Genomic DNA, 17046 nt, shown 5'->3' with positions numbered 1-17046 from the left:
GTGGCTACAAGCCAAGTGGCATGTGGTCTCAGAGGACCAGGAAATACTCTGGAACTTAGTAACTCACTTGGCAGCCTCACAAACTAATGAGGTAAAGCCTCTTTGGTATTGAAATCCTGGAAGCTTAGACTTCAAAGGTAAAGGTTTTAGCTTGTGTCATCTCCCAGAGGTAATAAGAAGATCTTGTCACTAGGAAGAAGGGACTAGAACTACTCCCAGCTGGTTCAACTTCCATGGGTTTTCCTCCCCAGTGAGCAACACCTGGCCAGCGTGCCCCCGCCATCATCCCACCCCCATGGCCACCTTGCGGGATCCCTTCCCTTACTCACCTCCAGTACACTAGCACAGCAATGAGAAGGACGAGGCACACGAAGGTCAAGGCTGATACCACAATCAGAGGGATGATCCACTCCATCCTCCCTGGGGAGGGCCGGCTTATCATTCCAGAGGTGTTCTTCTCTGCTGCCGAGAGAAACCATCCTGGTTAGACCACAGAGGCAGGCGAGGGAGAGGGCTGGGGGAGCCCCAGCCTGCTGTGGCGCTCTGCCCCATTTGGTGTGGTTTCCAGTGAACTCAGCTGCTCACTCTGGGCTGTCCGGGAGGAGTGGGGGTGAGGGGTGGGGCAGGAAGGGAAGTCTGCAGTCCTTTTATGTCCTGCCCCGTCCGAACCCAAATACAGCCTCTTCTGTGGGTGGCAGTTTCTATTGGCCATGGGGGATGGAATTGCTGATGGAGCGTGTAATAAGATGTTTGTAACCAGAGCTACGCCAAAGGAAGAAGGCCTACCTGATGCCACACACACCCTCCCAACCCAGAGGGGGCTTTGGGTGCGCTGAAGCAATAGGACTTGGTGCCCGGAGGGGGAGAATGTCTACAAGGAGAGTGGCCTGGGTTTCTGGACCAAGTGGCCATGGGTTCTTGCTGTCTTCCCACCCACTGTCCTCCCACAGTGACCCCACCCTGCTCTGATGGACAAGGTCAGGGTGAGACAACCACTCAAGGGTGGAGCTTGAGCTCTGCCAGCCAGTCGCGGGTGTGGGCTGGGGCAATGCTACTCTCACCCTGGTGTATCCACCAGTGAAAAAGACTTCCCATCAGCAGCAGCAGCCATCCCTTCTGCCCACGGGCGCCCTTCACCTGCATCTGTGAAAGTTCCAGACTCTGCACCCAAAACCTACCCTCGATCCTTCCAAAAGCTCCCAGACGAGTGAAGACAGGAAGCGACAGTCACTCAGCTCTAAGTAGCCAGCCACACTGGCAGTTAACGAGGCAAGTCTGCCAATGGGTTCAGGATTTTCTCCTTCACCAAGACGTCTTACCCAGGCCTCTGTTTCCCACCACTGCTCCAGCCCCCCAGGATCCTCGGCATGAGATGCTAGTCTCTCATGAACTATGGGCCAGGCTCCGGGAAATGGCCAGGTGGCTACAGTGGAGCTCAGGTGTAGGTCTGGGGCTGGAGAACAGCAGCACAGGTGTATGGAGGTGACGGGGAGGCGGGTGGGGAGAAGGCAGAGGTTAACTGGGATGACTTGAACAATCCAAGGCTGGCTGTAGGCTGGCTTGTGCTCGGCAAGGATCCACCTGCTCTGTAAAAATGAGGCCGGCACATTGCCAGCCCTGTGTCCCTCTGCAGGATGGACTAAATGCAGGGCTAATCAGGCTGGGTTACCAAGGGAGAGAAGATAGGCTGGGCAGAAAGACGTAATTGGCCTTGAGAGGGGATCTACTTAAAGAGGCAAGGCTCCCTAGCTGGGAGGAGGGGGTGATATGGTGGATTTTACAGGGTTTCCTCTCAGGGACTTTCCACCTAACACCTGTGTTTAGGCACAGGCTGCTGAGACAGGTGGGGCCCTGTTAACTTCAACTCACAGGCAAACACACAGAGCCAAGCAGATTAAACATACGGATTCAAAACCACAACCGATCATCTTACCGTAGCCTTCCTAGCGATGCCAGCTCATTTCTGTAGGCCCCCGTTTTCCTAACATGGATATACCTGCTGGCTCTACTATGGGCCAGACACAGTGCTACAGGAAGTAGAAGAAGTAATGCAAGCAATTGTCTGCCCAAAGGGAGGAGTCATTTAAGGGAGAAGACACAGACCCAGGAAGCACTGGGACCAAGAGAGGCTCAGGAAAGAACTGAAGGAGAAAAGGAGAGTCAGCCAGGTGAAAATATGACAAGGGATAGTAGACCAAGAGGGGAAATTAGATTGCAGATCACCCAGAGCCTGGAAGGCTGAATTAAGGGAAGTGGCGTCAAAGCTAAGCGTTGGTGGCAGGTGCTGAAACAGAGGGGGACAGACATTAGACAGACTGTGTTTTTGCTGTGAGGCTCTCGTGAAGAACCAGAGTTGCAAATGAGAGTCATTTTACCAAGCCCCATCGGGGGTCAGCTCAGCCAGGAAATTACATGGCTGGTGGTGGGAGTATCTTAAAGACCTGCAGGTACTGTTAATGGGAAAAAAATGTCAGGGGGCCTGACAGATGAGGTCCCCTGTCCAATTCACTCAGTATTCACCCTGGGAAAGCCTTGGGTGCTACGAGACTCCCAGTGTCTTAATTCTCTGCCACTCCTTACGGAAAAGGATTCTTGCCTGTGGGACTGCGTGGTAGGCGGAGAGGGGAGGCAGGATGCAAATCCCTCCCTTCTGTCTTAAACCTCTGAAAAGGATTCTTGGCCCCAACTGGCACTGACGTTATTCCTGAAACTGCATGTACTGTTCTGTGTTGGGGCTTAGGTCTGTGCCTCCCTCCTCCTCTGCAAGCTGAGTTGTACAAAGTTCTCCCAGGGGAGATCTAGGACCCAGACAAGATGGCAGCTCTTAGCGTGGACATGCCAGTGTTGTTGGGAGGACAGGAAGGGAAGGTCTGTGCAGGGCGAGGGTCTCAAACTCACAGAAAGCCAGGTTCAGAGCTAGGCTAGACCATTCAGAGACATTTCTTCACACCGTGTAGGGCTCTGGAATCATATTTTGGGGAGGGGAGGAGCGGGGAACACTGCTGGAAATCCACTGCCTTCTCAGGCAGTGGCTGGAAACCTTAAGCTGGCAGCCTCACAACGTGGAGGGACAGACATGTAGGTGCTACTGGATTTGCACATGGGGCATGAGGATATGGATTTCATTTCCAAGTTCCCATCATGCCTCTGTCCTCATGGCATTAGGGTCCCGGAATTGGATTCCATCTCCAGGTGCCCTGAAATCTCTTGCACTCTCCTGAGGAGCTCCTCGTGGCCTAGGGTCCTGACTCCCTGTATAGCCAAGCCCTAACATTCTGTACTGGCATTAGCCCCCACTGTCTTCCAGCCACACCCATCTGTCCCCTCTCTGCCTTTGCCCTGTGGTTCCCACTGCCAGAAATGCCCTTCCCCTCTGGCCCCTGGGAGCTCTTAGTGGATCCTGCTCCTCGTCCTGAAACTATCTTCTCTGTGAGGTCTCCCTACACCCTCAGTTTGTATTATCTCTGGGGCGTGGAGTGGTAGAGTGAAGATCACAGGTTCAACTCTCAGCTCTGCTGCTTCCTGTGTGACCTTTAGCCAGTAACTTATAAACCAGTTTGAGTCTGGTTTACAATGGGATGAACAAAAGTGACTTTATAGGAGTGCGTGGCACATTCAACAAGAAGGTATGAGCAGGATGCTTAGAAGTGAGTAAACAGTCATCGTCATTATATTGTGCCGCTCCTTCCTGCGGACAGCACACAGGAGAACAAACTGTTCCTTCCTTCCTGCAGCAGGGCGGAGCTCCATCTGGGCTGAAGAAGAACAGGAAGAAAGCTCTGCTTCTTACTGGCCGTATGAGTCTGGGTATGCAAACCAACCTTTTTTTGTGCCTCAGTTTCCTCCTCTGTCAACATGGATAAGATTGTGGACTACTGCACTGTGGTGGTGGTGGTGGTGTGAGGATTAAATTAGTACATGTCCAACACTCGGAGAGTGTTGCTGGCACTCGGCAGGACCTGGCTAACGTTAGCTGTTGTGACTGTCAACGCCACCATCTGCAGAAGCATAATCCTTGTCACCATCACCACCAACATCCCAGCACAGCACCAGCAGATGGTGCTGGGACGGGTGTCTGCGGATTCTGACTCCTCCCTGTTGTACCTGCATGCATGAATGACAGCCACCCGGCACCTCAGATGCGGGGCGTGGGCACAGGGGCTGCTGACGACGGTGAGGCCGCGACGAAGCTGCAGCCTCACAGTCTTCCCTGAGACAACAACATCATTCTTGCCGTCCTTCTACGAGACACCTGGTCCTGCTGCTGATTACAGCTGTGGCCCCGGGCAGAACAGCAAGCTGCTAGGAGCTACTAAGAACAACACACAGAACCCTGCACTGGCTGTACCTCAAAGAACCTTCCCCAGGCCAATATGTCCAGAGACCAGAGAACACTAGAGAAGCCTCCATTATTGCCAGAATCTATCCCAGGGCTCCCTGAAAGCCACAGACAGTATCAAGCCTTATAGATCACTTTCTGCTATACAGGTGCTTATGAGAAAGCTTCATGTATAAAGCAGTAACAACAATAACAGTGAAAGAGGGCGCGTGTTGACAGCACACTAGAATAAGAGCTATGAACCTCTTTATAAGCTCACTAATAAATCTATTTTCGTCAATCTTCTGCAATAGTTCTTTAAAGTCACAACAGTTGGTTAGCAAACTGACTTTTTTATGTGCACTGTACAAATAATTGTGAACTTTTAAAAATGTTGAATGCTTTCATTTTGATAACTGGATCTCCATTTGATATTTTCATCTGTATAATTCATTTGCAGTCTGATTTTTTTTTAGTGTCCATCCTTGACATATAATAAAAAGTTAATTTTCTTTGCATTTAAAAATATCTGGATCACGAAGAAAAACATGATGAAAATAAATTAAAATTGAATTACCAAAAAATAAAAATAAAAAAAGAGCTATGTGGGTGTGGTCTCTCTCAACATATCGTTTTCTTCCTTAGCAAACTCAGCGCATCCCATTTTTTTCTTATTAAGCCAAGAACTTTTGCCTTTTCCCGTAAAAGAAGCACTTGAGGGGTTCTTTCTGGCATACGAGAACTTCCAGCAAGACCACTCTGCTTTGGGGCCATTACGAAGTAAACTGGGGGTAATTTAAGACTATAGGACCAGGCATTGGGGACAGATCCAAGCACCGGGGACAGCCAGTCTGATAACCAAGATGGCTATTAAGTGACTAAGAGTGCTGTGCATACTGTAGGAAACACTGCACAAAGAGTCGAGGACGATGAAGCAAAACTCTGTCACGTTTCTTCAGGCTACTCAGAATGGTGCACGATTTACAACAGTTAGAATTTCCCATGGAATATTGTTATTATATAGTTGACCCTGGGTAACTTACACTGTGGCAGGCAAAATGAGGGTCAGGCGCTACTGCAGAAACCTTCCTCATTAGCTGAGGCAGTGTGATGTGGGCGAGCATCCTGGACATCAGGGTTGGGCCAATGTGAGTATCAGCTCTGACTTGCCTCTTGGTGTGGCAAATACGAGTGCCCATCACTGAGCTGCCTGTCTGTCCTCTATCACAAGAAGATAGAGGCGAATATCTCCCTCCCCAGGGAGCCACGAGGATCAAATGAGATAATCTTTGCAAAGAGATTGTAAATTATAACAATTTACAAGGCCAGATGCAAATGAAATCAGTAGGGCCTCTCATTCAAAAATTACTGAGTTGCAAGCTGGGCATTAGTGGCTCACATCTATAATCCTAGCTACAAAAGAGGCTGAGATCTGAGGGTCTGAGTTTTCAGAAACCTGAGCAGGAATATCTGTGAGACTTTTACCTTCAATTAAATAGCAAGAAACCAGAAGTGGAGGTGTGTGGTTCAAATGATAGAGCCCCAACACTGAGCAAAAAGGCCAAGCGAGAGCTCCAGGCCTTGAGTTCACGTTCTACGACCAGCACAAATACAAAACAGCACACACACACACACACACACACACATGACAAAAATTACACAGACAAAATGACTTGAAGGGGTGTTACAGCATGGGTGCAGCAGGCACTGGGCCTGAGTGGCCAGGTGTTATGCTGACAAAGCTGCTTCTAAGTGTCAGGCCCTAGGCAGGTTCTGTGGCCCACGCTGAGGAGGGACCCAGGCTCAGAGAACATGCCTGCTGCAGAAACGCCGTCCAAGTTCATCTGGGAGCACAAGACTGGAGCCGAGGCTCTCCAAACTAATGCAGAAACAAGCTAGGAGAGCCTTAGCTATCTCCTCCCAGAATTTATCTCAGCATCCAGCACAATCAGAATAAAGTGCCTCCATTCTGCTTTTTAAAAAAATAAAAAAAAAAGAAAAGAAAAACAGTTTTCAGTGGCATATGTCATCACTGAATTAATGCTGTTTGCCTTTTACTGGCTTGGCTCTTATCCCAGTAGAAGCAAATAAAAACGAGTACAATGTACTATAAATGTTACAGGCAGCCATACATGGACAGACCCAATTCAAATGCTTCCTTTCCTCCCCCCCTCAACCCCCAAATCAAGGCTCAGCTCCAGCTCCAGGACAAGAACCTTTATGTTTTTAGGACTAAAACTAGCTTGGATCTGTGAGGACATTGGTAGGAGTGGGCAAAGCCTGGTCCTAGCTTCCACAGAGAGATAGAGAAGCACCATCATTTGTATGCTCAAATGGACAGCCTGCTTCCCTCTGGGCAATGCCACATTGGTTCTAAGTAACATCCTCATTAAAAACCCACCTGCTGCCAGGCGGAAGTGGCTCCCGCCTGCAATCCTTGCTATTCAGGAGGCTGAGATCTGAGAATCATGGTTCAAACCCAGCCTGGATGAGTCCAATTAACTACCAAAAAGCCACAAGTGGAGCTGTGGCTCAAGTGGTAGAATGCTAGCCTTGAGAAAAGAAAAAAAGCTAAGGGACAGCATCCAGGCCCTGCATTCAAACCCCAATACTGGCAGTAGACACACACACACACACACACACACACACACACACACGTGCGTGCGTGCGCGCGCCCTACCCACGTTAAAAAAAAAATGAGGTGGCTCCATGTTTTCCAATTGTGATTTTAAGAAACACACAAAATGTACTATCCTATCTATTTCTATAGTTTCATAGTGCTGTGTATTCATCCTGTTGTGCAACCAAACTACAAACCTTTTTTATCTTATACAACTAAAACTCTGTCCCCATTAAACATAGCTTTTTACTGTCCCTCTTGTTGCCTCTGACAACCACTCTTCTACTTCCTGTTTCTGAGTTATGACTAAGCTAGGTTCTTACAAGTGGAATCATAAGGTGCTGGTCTTCTTGTCACTGGTTTATTTCAGTTAGGATAATGTCCTCATAGTTCACCCACAATGTACCACATTTGTTTTCAAGACTGGATAATAACCTGAAGTGTGGTAACTCATGTTACTCATTCCAGCTAGGAGGGAGGCAAAGGTGGAGAGGATCATGGTGGAAGTTCAACTCAGGCAAAAAATTCAGAAGATCCCAACCTCAATCAATTAAGAAAAAAAAAAAAAAGGATTGAGCACGGTGTTATGTGCTTATCATCACAGCTATGTGAGAATCACCAACAACATTATTTCAGTCCAGGCTGGCTTGGGAAAAAAATTGAAACCGCCCCCCCCCCCCATGTGAAAAAGAACTAAAGACCAAAGGGCTGAGGATGTGGCTTAAGTTGTAGAGTGTAAGCTTAGCAAGCACAATGCCCTGAGTTCAAACTGCAGAGCGCATGTGTGCACACACAGACACAAAATAGGTAATATTGCAGTTTATCTACTCATCCATGGATAAACAAGAGTTGCCTCTACTCCTTGAGTCATGTGTGATTAATTCAGCTGTAAACACAGTGCACAAATGTCTCTTCTAGACTTCTTTTGGATCTATTACTCAGTAGTAGAACCAGTGGATTCTTGGGGAATTGGATTTCAAGTTTTTTTCAGCAATAGTTGCACTATGTCTTGTAGGAACTATGTACTTTGATTGTCTTGCTAAGCAACATACAAAAAAGGGTTCCCATTTTTTCACTTATTATTGTATTTTTGTTCATCATGGGGTTTGGAACTCAAGGCCTGGGAGCTGTCCCTGAGCTCTTTTTCTCAAGGCTAGTATTCTATCACTTTGAGCCACAGGGCCACTTCCGGTTTTTTGAGTGGTTAATTGGAGATAATAGTCTCACAAGGACTTTTCTGCCCAGGCTGGCTTTGAACTATGATCCTCAGATCCCAGCCTCCTGAGTAGTTAGGATTAAAAGATGTTAGCCACCAGCGCCAGGCTTGTTTCTTTACATTTTTTTTTATTGATACACGCTACTTTTCTGTATGTTTAAAATAGAGGCATTCTGCCAAGTGAGAAGTGACCAGAATTTTTTTTTTAAATAGGGCTACAAGATTTTCCTTTTTTTTTTTTTTTTCTGGAGCCCTGAAGGGACATCCCTGAGCCACTTTGACAGAGGAACAATGTGTTGGTTCCAGATACACATGTTCTCCTCCGATAGGACAGGCCTGGTGCTGTGTTCCTGGGAACTCACATGAGTCAGATGAGACACCGTTTGCCTCTGCTGGTATTAGTGAACAAAGCTCTTCCCCAGTGCACCAGCCTGCTTCATCAGACTGAAACAGCCAAGGGATGCTCCGCCTCTATTAAATGCTGGAAAAAAAATCGACAGAGCTTAGTAATTCCTAACTAAATTCCAAATCTCGTCAATGTAACCAGTCCTATCTTATAACACTGCCCACTTTCTGGTAACATCATATGATTCTCAAATTTAGTGGGGGACAAATGCCATTCATTATCTCATGTCAAAGAGACCATCCCCTGCACCCTGAATCCCTAACTGCAGTCTCCTTCATGGAGTTCTAGAATAAAAACAATGTCACAGTTCTAAGGTGGCTTGTGGGCTAGGGGTGGGGCTTCCTAGGACCCAGATACTTTGAAGAAGGATGTCCAATCATATTTAGTGGCCCGGTAACCACTTCTACCCAACATATACAGCCCTCTCAGAGGCCTGTACACTCCAGAAACCAGGAACATTCTGTCCCTGTTGTGACGAGCACAACGTTTCCAGATATTTCCCAATTTTGCTCTGTGGAAAGGGCCCCAAATGCTGTTGATAAGAGAACTTCTGCCTAAATGGAAAACTGGTAGTGTTTTAGTAACACACTAAAATATTCACCTATAGTCAGGTCCCACTGGCTCATGCTTGTAATCCTAGCTACTCAGAAAGCCGGGATCTGAGGATGGAGGCTCAAAGCCAGCCTAGGCAGGAAAGTCCATGAGACTCTTATTTCCAGTTAACCACCAAAAACACAGAAATGAGTTGTGGCTCAAGTAGCAGAGTGCTAGCCTTGAGTGAAAAAGTTCAGGGACAGAGCCCAGGCCCTGAGTTCAAGCCTCAGGACTGGTTAAAAAAATGTTCATTCATAATATTTTATCTGCAACCATTTGGGTTATTCATTCTAGGATTAGTGCTATAGAGCAAAGGGGGTTCAAGGCTAAGCATGGTTCCCTTGGGCTTATCTTGGGCCCAGCCATACCATCAGAACCCTCAAGGGGGCACTGTAAGGTAAGTGGCTTACATACACGCTCTTCGCACACTCAGCATGGAGCATAGGGGAACCAAGAATGTTGTTTATTTCAGCAGTGAAATCTTTTCAAGTCGGGTTCCATAAAGCTTGAGGATCCCAAAGAGGTGCCTTTGGGTTTCTAACAGAGGAGTGGGGTGGCTCTGTTCTAGCTCAAAGCAGAGAAACAACCCTAGTCAGTCCAAGGGTAGCTCGTGGGCTGCACGACAGCAGGCTACCGTGCGATAGATATCACTGGAGGCTGTCAGTTGCCATGGCCTGACCTGACCCACCTGACCTGACCTGAGCCTTCAGTGAGCAGGCAAGTGAGCAAGTGCACGAGTGCTCACACCCTGGAGTTCTATGCAAGATTCAACTTGAAAGAAAACAACAACCACCATTTCGATCACTTCAGAAAACAAAACCAGACAATGCCAGAATTTGAGGCTGTGTTTATAGACTGTCCACTCAGAAATGTTTTGCCCGGGACATACAAAAACCCTCTCAATCCCTCAGCCCCTAAGAACAGATTATTGTAGCAACTGGCTTAGCATCAGCCTTCTCCTTCAAGCCAAGGCTCTTGAGAGAGGTCCACATGCCAGGTTGCCACATAGCACACATCCAGCCAAGATGCTCAAAGAGGTTAGGGCCAGAGGAAGTGCTCGATCCCAGGACAGGCTTCCAGGCAGTGGTCAATGCTGGAATCACCACTCCAAAACAGGTTGAACACTGCTAGTCTCTCCCTGCTCCTTTTGAGAAAAGACACATGCTCTCCAGTGTTCTATTGTCCTCACCACCCCCTAATGTTCAATACTGCTCCCTTTCCGTCACCAAAATGAACTGTGCGATTTCTGTGTGTGTGCTTGCCACTTCTCTGATGGGAGGGCTCCTCTCTTCTCCTCTCCCAGGGGATCTTAAAACCACTCCTTAAAACAATGCTGTCAAATAGCAGAGAAGGAGCATGCCCAGGACATAGAAGGTCATAAGTCAAGCCTTTTGGAGATAGTGCTCAAAATATAGCATGCTTTGTCACTTTAAACACTGATGCTTTAAAAAAATTTCTTTAGATAATTGCTTTTTTTTAAACTGAATTTGAAGACCAAATACATGTGGAACAGATATAAACAAATATGGATCCAAAGACTTCAAGTGACAGACCATAAAACAGATCAGACCTGCCTCTGTAAGCAAGCTAAGTTTCCTGCCTCACCTGTGTATTCTCTGGGTTAGGTGTTGCCCGTGGTTGGGAGAACTGTGGTTGCCAAAGCTGAAAATATGTTTGATCGGCCCTTCCTAAACACCTTTGAAGCCTTTTGGGGTGGTGGTGGGGAGAGCAGTCCCACAATCACTTTCAAATTAGGGCTGTCTCTGCTGGGAGCTGGTGTTTCACATCTGTAATCCTAGCTACTCAGAAGGCTGAGATCTGAGGATCACAATTTGAAGCCTGCCTGGGAAGAAAGTCCATGAGATTCTATCTCCAACTGACCATCAAAAAGCCAGACGTGGAGCTGTGGCACAAGTGGCAGGGCACCAACCTTGAGTGGAAAAGCCAAGTGAGAGCAGGAGGCCTTGTAATCAAGCCTCATTACCAAAACACACACAGAGACACACATACAACATATCAACAAAAAATTCAGATTGCCTGCAATTCTAAGGAGGTTCTTCTGTGGCTTTGGGAAGATGTAGACTCGGCCATTTGCTGAAAGGTAGTAGTGAAGCTACTCAGGAGCCTAAGATCTGGAGATCGCGGTTCAAAACAAGCCGGGGCAAGAAAGTCTGAGAGACTCTTATCACCAAGTAATCATAAAAAAAAATAAAAGGCGGAAGTTGAGCTATGACTCAAGCTAGCCTTGAACAAAAGGTGCTTGGATCCATGGGAGCCCCGTAGGACATCTTTAACACCAGCCATCAGAGGACTCAATTTGGCATGATCTCGAACATCCACAGATGAATGCTAGGAAGACATGTGTGTGTGTGTGTGTGTGTGTGTGTGTGTATGTGTGTTGGGGGGGTGTCTCCTCAGATGTGCCACTGTTAACTGTGTGTCACATGAGCTTAGTCTTCCTTGTCACGAGAAGGGTAACTTGTTCATCTACATTGCCTCCTGCACGAAGGGACTGTGATCTGCTCAGATCCACAGATGGGAACCCTGAGCAGAGCCCTGACTGGGAACCTAGTGACCAAGGGACTGAGCTAAGCAAATTGACCTGACTCCTAAAGCCACTCCTGGCAAGGGTGTGCTCTGATGCACAAAAGGGGCTTTTCCCAGGGTCTAGAATCTTACTCTACTGCCAATAACCCTATTCTACTACTTGCAGGGGTCTGAATCCAGCCCCTCTCAAGCCTTAAACACCGGGCCCCCATCTCTTAAATACCCAGATTTTCAGAGTCTGGCCAAATAAGACTTAGAAGGTGCACAGTAAGAACACTACCTTGGCCACAGTTCCTGGTGCAGAGGTAGAACCACTTGAAAGTCAATTCTAAGCCCATCATTTGTCTTTGGAGACCACCACACACACCTAATGACCACATGGACACTGCCTCCACACTGGCCTTCCTGCCTCTATTCCTGTCTCTCCTGTTATCATCTGCACTCAGAGGCCAATGACCTCCCCCTGGTGGAATCCTGACCTTGGTTTTTCATCTCAAGTAGAATCAAAGTCATCCAAGCTGGGCATGGTGGCTCACACCTGCAAGCCTCAAGAGGGTAAAATCTGAGGATTATGCTTTGAAACCAGCCTGGGCAGATGAATCCAAGAGACTCGTATGTCCAATGGCCCTGAATTCATGCCTGGTACCACCACAAAACAAAGCCTCATCCTTCCCTGAGCTGTCACTCTCTGACCCCACTCTTTCCCTCCCCTCCCCCTTCTCTCTCTGCAAGGTCTGCGCTCATGGCTCCTCAAGCCATATCAGATTCATCCCTGTACTGGTGTCTTTAGATCTGTAGCTCCTGCAGCCTTGTGTATTCTTCCATTGGTCTCAGCACTACACTGCCCCCTCCTTGATTCTAGCAATTAATATTCTCTAAAGTCATGCATTTGTTTCTGGAATCTTCCATGTCAATCCCAGGAGAATAGGAGTCTGTCTTCATCTACGTCCTCTTCCCAATATCCAGTCCCATGCCTGGCTGTGCCCATCTAGTGTCTGCTCCTGATTTTTGAAATTGCTTCACATGTTAAGAAAATCACCTTTTTCACAGAAATCTCCAGAGACAGAATGCTCTACCCTGACTGGAATATTTTGAGGGGATTCCATATTCCTTTCACCCAGTTTCGCAGAAAGCTCCTGGGCATCTTTCCCCAAAACTGCAACAAACTGAGCAATAGCCACAGGAGACCCTCCTTCAAGAAATTAGTTCATACCAGCTTTACAAGGCAAAGTTAATTCAACACATGAAAATTTATTCTAAGTTGTATCTTAACATACGAGATCTCAGCTTTAGATGAATTTTAATGTTTACAAGTGCAAAAGCAAATAAATATTTACCAGCTGCCTTAAAAAAAGAAAAAAAAAGCTTCCACAACAGCTTAGATGCAAAAAAAATTGTTACTAAACATCTTGTAGTCTGGCAAAATGAAGAATTCCTTATTAAGAAACCCTTGACAACATACAACCCCCTGTGCTACAGAGCTTCCCACAGAGGTGATCAGGGAGGTTCATTAAGGTCTGAGTATGCTACTGGTATGGGGTAAGGAAGATTCCAGAAAGTGAGGCTGTACCAGTCCTACCCTGCTTTCATAACTCATACAGCCAATGGAAGCCCTGGGACAGGGGGCCAAATGTCTTAGAGCCATACCTGCTCTCTCCAGACGGGAGCCATTCATTCCTCCAGAATGGCTCTCCTTAATGAAGGAAGTCTAATCTTCTCCATAATTGTCTTGGACATCATCCTCTTATTTCCTCTATCATCAATTGTCTTGGACATCATCCTCTTATTTCCTCTATCATCATTTCATATCACTCAATGTGGTGAGGCACACCTGTAATTCCCACTCAACTCAGGAGGTGCAGATTGGGAGGGTGGAAGTTTGGGAAGTCCCACTAGGGAAAAAAAGTTATTGAGACCACTGTCTCAACCAACAAGAAGTTTGTGCCTGGTGGTGCATGTCTGCCATCCCAACTATACTGGAGGTGTAGTTTAGGAAGAGTACAACCGGAGGCTGGCCCTAGGACAAAAATCCGAGACCTTCTGAAAACAGCTGAAGTTCAAAAGGGCTGGAGGTACATCTCAGGTGGTAGAGTATCTGCCTAGTAAGGATGTGGCTCTGAATTCAAATCCCAGTGCTCTCAACAAACAGCGCCCCCTCCCCCTCCTCCAAGAAAATCCCCACATGCTTGTTAGCTTCCTAGTTTTCCAGATTAACTGTTATTTAATTAGCTTGCTCCCCAGCGTCTCAGATACAGAATTCCCTGGAAGACCCTTTGGTCAGCAGCTGCCAGTCTTCCTGTATCTTCCCCTTTACACAGAAGCAGAACCAGGCTCCCACAGGAACATCCAGCCCAAGGCCTGGAACAAAAACCAAGCCACTGATCGGACAGTGGTAGCTCACGCCTGTAATTCTAGCTACTCAGGAGGCTGAGATCTGAGAGAATTGGAATTTGAAGCCAGCCAGGACAGAAAAGTCCATAAGCCTCTCTAATCTTCAAGAAAGCAGCAAAGAGCTAGAAGTAGAACAATGGCTCAAGTGCAGAGTGTCAGCCTCGAGCAATACTAAGGGATAGATAGTCCCAGGATAGGCACACATACAAAATTCCCTCTGAAACAGATGTGTTCAATAAATGCCAAAAGAATCTTTATGAGTAAAGTACTCAGGCCTGATGCCTTCTGGACTCATTTTTATTATTCTGGTTGAATACTTGGGAATTATTCTGATCTTAGGGCAAGAGCTTAGCCAGTAGGTGACCAGCATAGAATCTGGAGACATGTGGCCTGTCCGATCTTATTAGGATAAAATGTGGAGACACTGCAGTCTAGGCAGACATATCCATCAACACCTGTCACATCCAGGATTACACCATCCAAGAATGCCATACACCACCCACTTTCCTACCCGCCCCAGAATCGGGGCCTGCCAAGGCGCCTGCCACATACCTGGATTGACAGTGATAAATTTGCTATCCTCAGAGAACCTGTCCCTTCCGGACACAGGCCTTCTGGACGTTGTGCCGGGCCTCCTGGGGTCACTCCCTGTATACTCTTCCTCTGTGGCTGTGGGGGGCACTTGGGTGGAGGGGCTGGCGTCGGGGTCCAGGCCTAGGGTGGCATTCCTGGCTTCTCTGGGTTGCAGTGTGGGGGTGGCCAGGTGGTCCCGCCTGCGCCCCGGTATAGTCTGCTGGCCTCCCTCCTGGGCAGTCCTGTTGGGGGAGGAGGGGGCCGGGGTGGGCGCTGTCTGGTTGGGCTCCCCAGCGGTGTGGGTCACCCCGCCGCTCTTCTCCTTCTTGTCCGAGTCCTTCTCCCCCTCTTCCTCGTGCTCCCGCTCTCCGTCCTCACTCTCGCTCTTCTCGTCCTTCTCCCCGTCCTCGGCGCCCTCGCCATCCTTGCTTGGGGTTGAATCTGCATCGGGAGCCGGTGAGGAGGAGGCCACCGCCTCGGTGGTGGCGAGGACCGGCCTCCCGGCCTGCTTGGTGGCCGCGGCTGTGGGGAGCCGCGTGGGCCACACGGTGCTGGGGAAGGAGGAGATGCCGCCCCCACCGAAGCCCAGGCCGGCCAGCAGAGTGCTGGTGACCACCGAGGCCACGGTAGCTTGGCTGCCGCTGGAGGAGGGGCCCATCCCGGTCGCCATGGAAACAAAGGAGAAGGGGATGCCCGAGGATGTCCAAGTAGATGACCCAGAGCTGATGGGGGCCATGTCAGCCGAGGAGGCAGGTGAGGCTGTGGGCTGAAAGGTGACCAGAGGGAGGGGAAGAGGCAGAAGGAGACAGCAGACAGCCTCGATCAGTAATTGGTAAGATGCCCTGCTCTGGAAACACTCAGACTGTGAGGATTCCCAATGGAGAGGGGAAAGCAGACCCATGGTTGCCCCATGATGAGCAGGGTTCTTTTGTAAGTCCTTTGAACATTCTAAGAATTGTTCCAGAGCTTCAAATGCCAGCCTTTCATTGATACTGCTCAGGATGAGCCAAGTGGCACAAAAGTAAGTTGCATCTTATTTGGCTTAAAGTACTAAATCATCAGTCACATCTGCGGGCCTACTGTTGTTGGGGTAACAATGACAAGCCAGGGACCCCAGCTTCCATGGCCATCAAAGGAACTGCTGGTGACTAGCTCTGCAGACTGGGGTCTAGTTCAACTCCTACCACGTGGACTCAGGGGGACAGTGGCCGGCCTAGCTCTGCAGCGGGCGAGTGAGAAGCAAGAGCCACACTGTGCATAAGCTCTGGTAATTAGCTTCCACCCTGAAGTTTCCTCTGGCCACTGTACCTTTCAGAGTCTCAGGTTTATCCATAGCAAAGTCTGTGCCCACACTGAAGATGTTAACAATAGCCAGGGCAGTTCTATTTAACAAACAGGTGCTAGAACTTTCCATGCTACCCTGGAGGCAGGCGTGATCATCGCCCATTTTACAGGAGAGGAAACTAAGGCTCCACACTGGCAGGGAGGCTTACCCAACATGTGTGGCTTAGGCAGGTGCCGAGGCAGAGCTGCTCTTGGGCTCCTTCTGCCACCATTTTAAACGGGGGCCTAACAAGGGAGCTCTATTCCTGCAAAGTCTCCTAGGTCAGTCTTAAGAAGTGCTGTTCCTTTATTTTTTTTTTCTGTGCCCTACTGGGGCTTGAACTCAGGGACTTAGCTTTTCCATTCAAGGCTGGTGCTCTACCACCTGAGCCACAGCTCCACTTTGGGCTTTTAAGAATCTCTTGGATTTTTTTTTTTTCCTGGGCTGGGTGACCCTCAGCTCTTAGTTTCCTGTATAGCTAGGATTACAGACATGAGCTACTGGGACCTAGGAACAATTGTTACTTTGAGATACTCATTTACTGTGAGTTCTTATAGGCCAGAATCTGATATACTATCCATCTTTTTTTTTTTTACCATTTGAAACAATCACCCACACAATTTAGGGTTCATAACTTCATCAACAAATTTTACATAGAAGACTTTGTGGGTTATTTTAGGAAATAAATGAAATAATCTGTCTGAAGTGCTTAATGAGCTTTACACTACTATTGTTACCATATATATTGGGATTAAGATTATGATCAGCAGCTGTACTAGGACAGAGAAAATGGAGATATGAATCCAGGAACCAGAAATCTGAAAATCATGGAAATCTGAGTAGGCAATAATGTGGATTGTAGTTTACGCCCAAAGAAAGGTTAACATTTGTGTTCCTGTACTATCTGACCCCAGAGTTCATAAACAAATAAAAATTTAGGATATTTTAGTTCTCACATAATACAATGTGGGCCTTTAATACTACTGCAGAGCCTGCTTCACTAATGAGTTATGGAGGGAATAATGTAGTTTTCTCCAGCTTAATCTTCACATTGAGC

The 17046-nt window shown here is 47.9% G+C and overlaps 1 protein-coding gene across 3 annotated transcripts in view; it reads right to left on the bottom strand.

Moving 5' to 3' along the window:
• Positions 1-17046, bottom strand: part of Ptprg (protein tyrosine phosphatase receptor type G) — a 670876-nt gene that overhangs the window by 75677 nt on the left and 578153 nt on the right. For 2 of the 3 annotated variants that reach the window (XM_048356066.1, XM_048356068.1), the window contains exons 12-13: positions 14645-15431; positions 330-462 (exon numbers count right to left, since the gene is read on the bottom strand). In XM_048356066.1, coding sequence (XP_048212023.1) covers positions 330-462; positions 14645-15431 — 920 coding nt within the window. The remainder of the gene's footprint in view (positions 1-329; positions 463-14644; positions 15432-17046) is intronic. The other variant, XM_048356067.1, reaches the window with a different exon arrangement.

Source organism: Perognathus longimembris, chromosome 10, assembly GCF_023159225.1.
Source record: "Perognathus longimembris pacificus isolate PPM17 chromosome 10, ASM2315922v1, whole genome shotgun sequence".
NCBI classification, from domain to species: domain Eukaryota; kingdom Metazoa; phylum Chordata; class Mammalia; order Rodentia; family Heteromyidae; genus Perognathus; species Perognathus longimembris.
The sequence above is the reverse complement of the archived record's forward strand: the minus strand, read 5'-3'. Positions and strand labels throughout refer to the sequence as shown.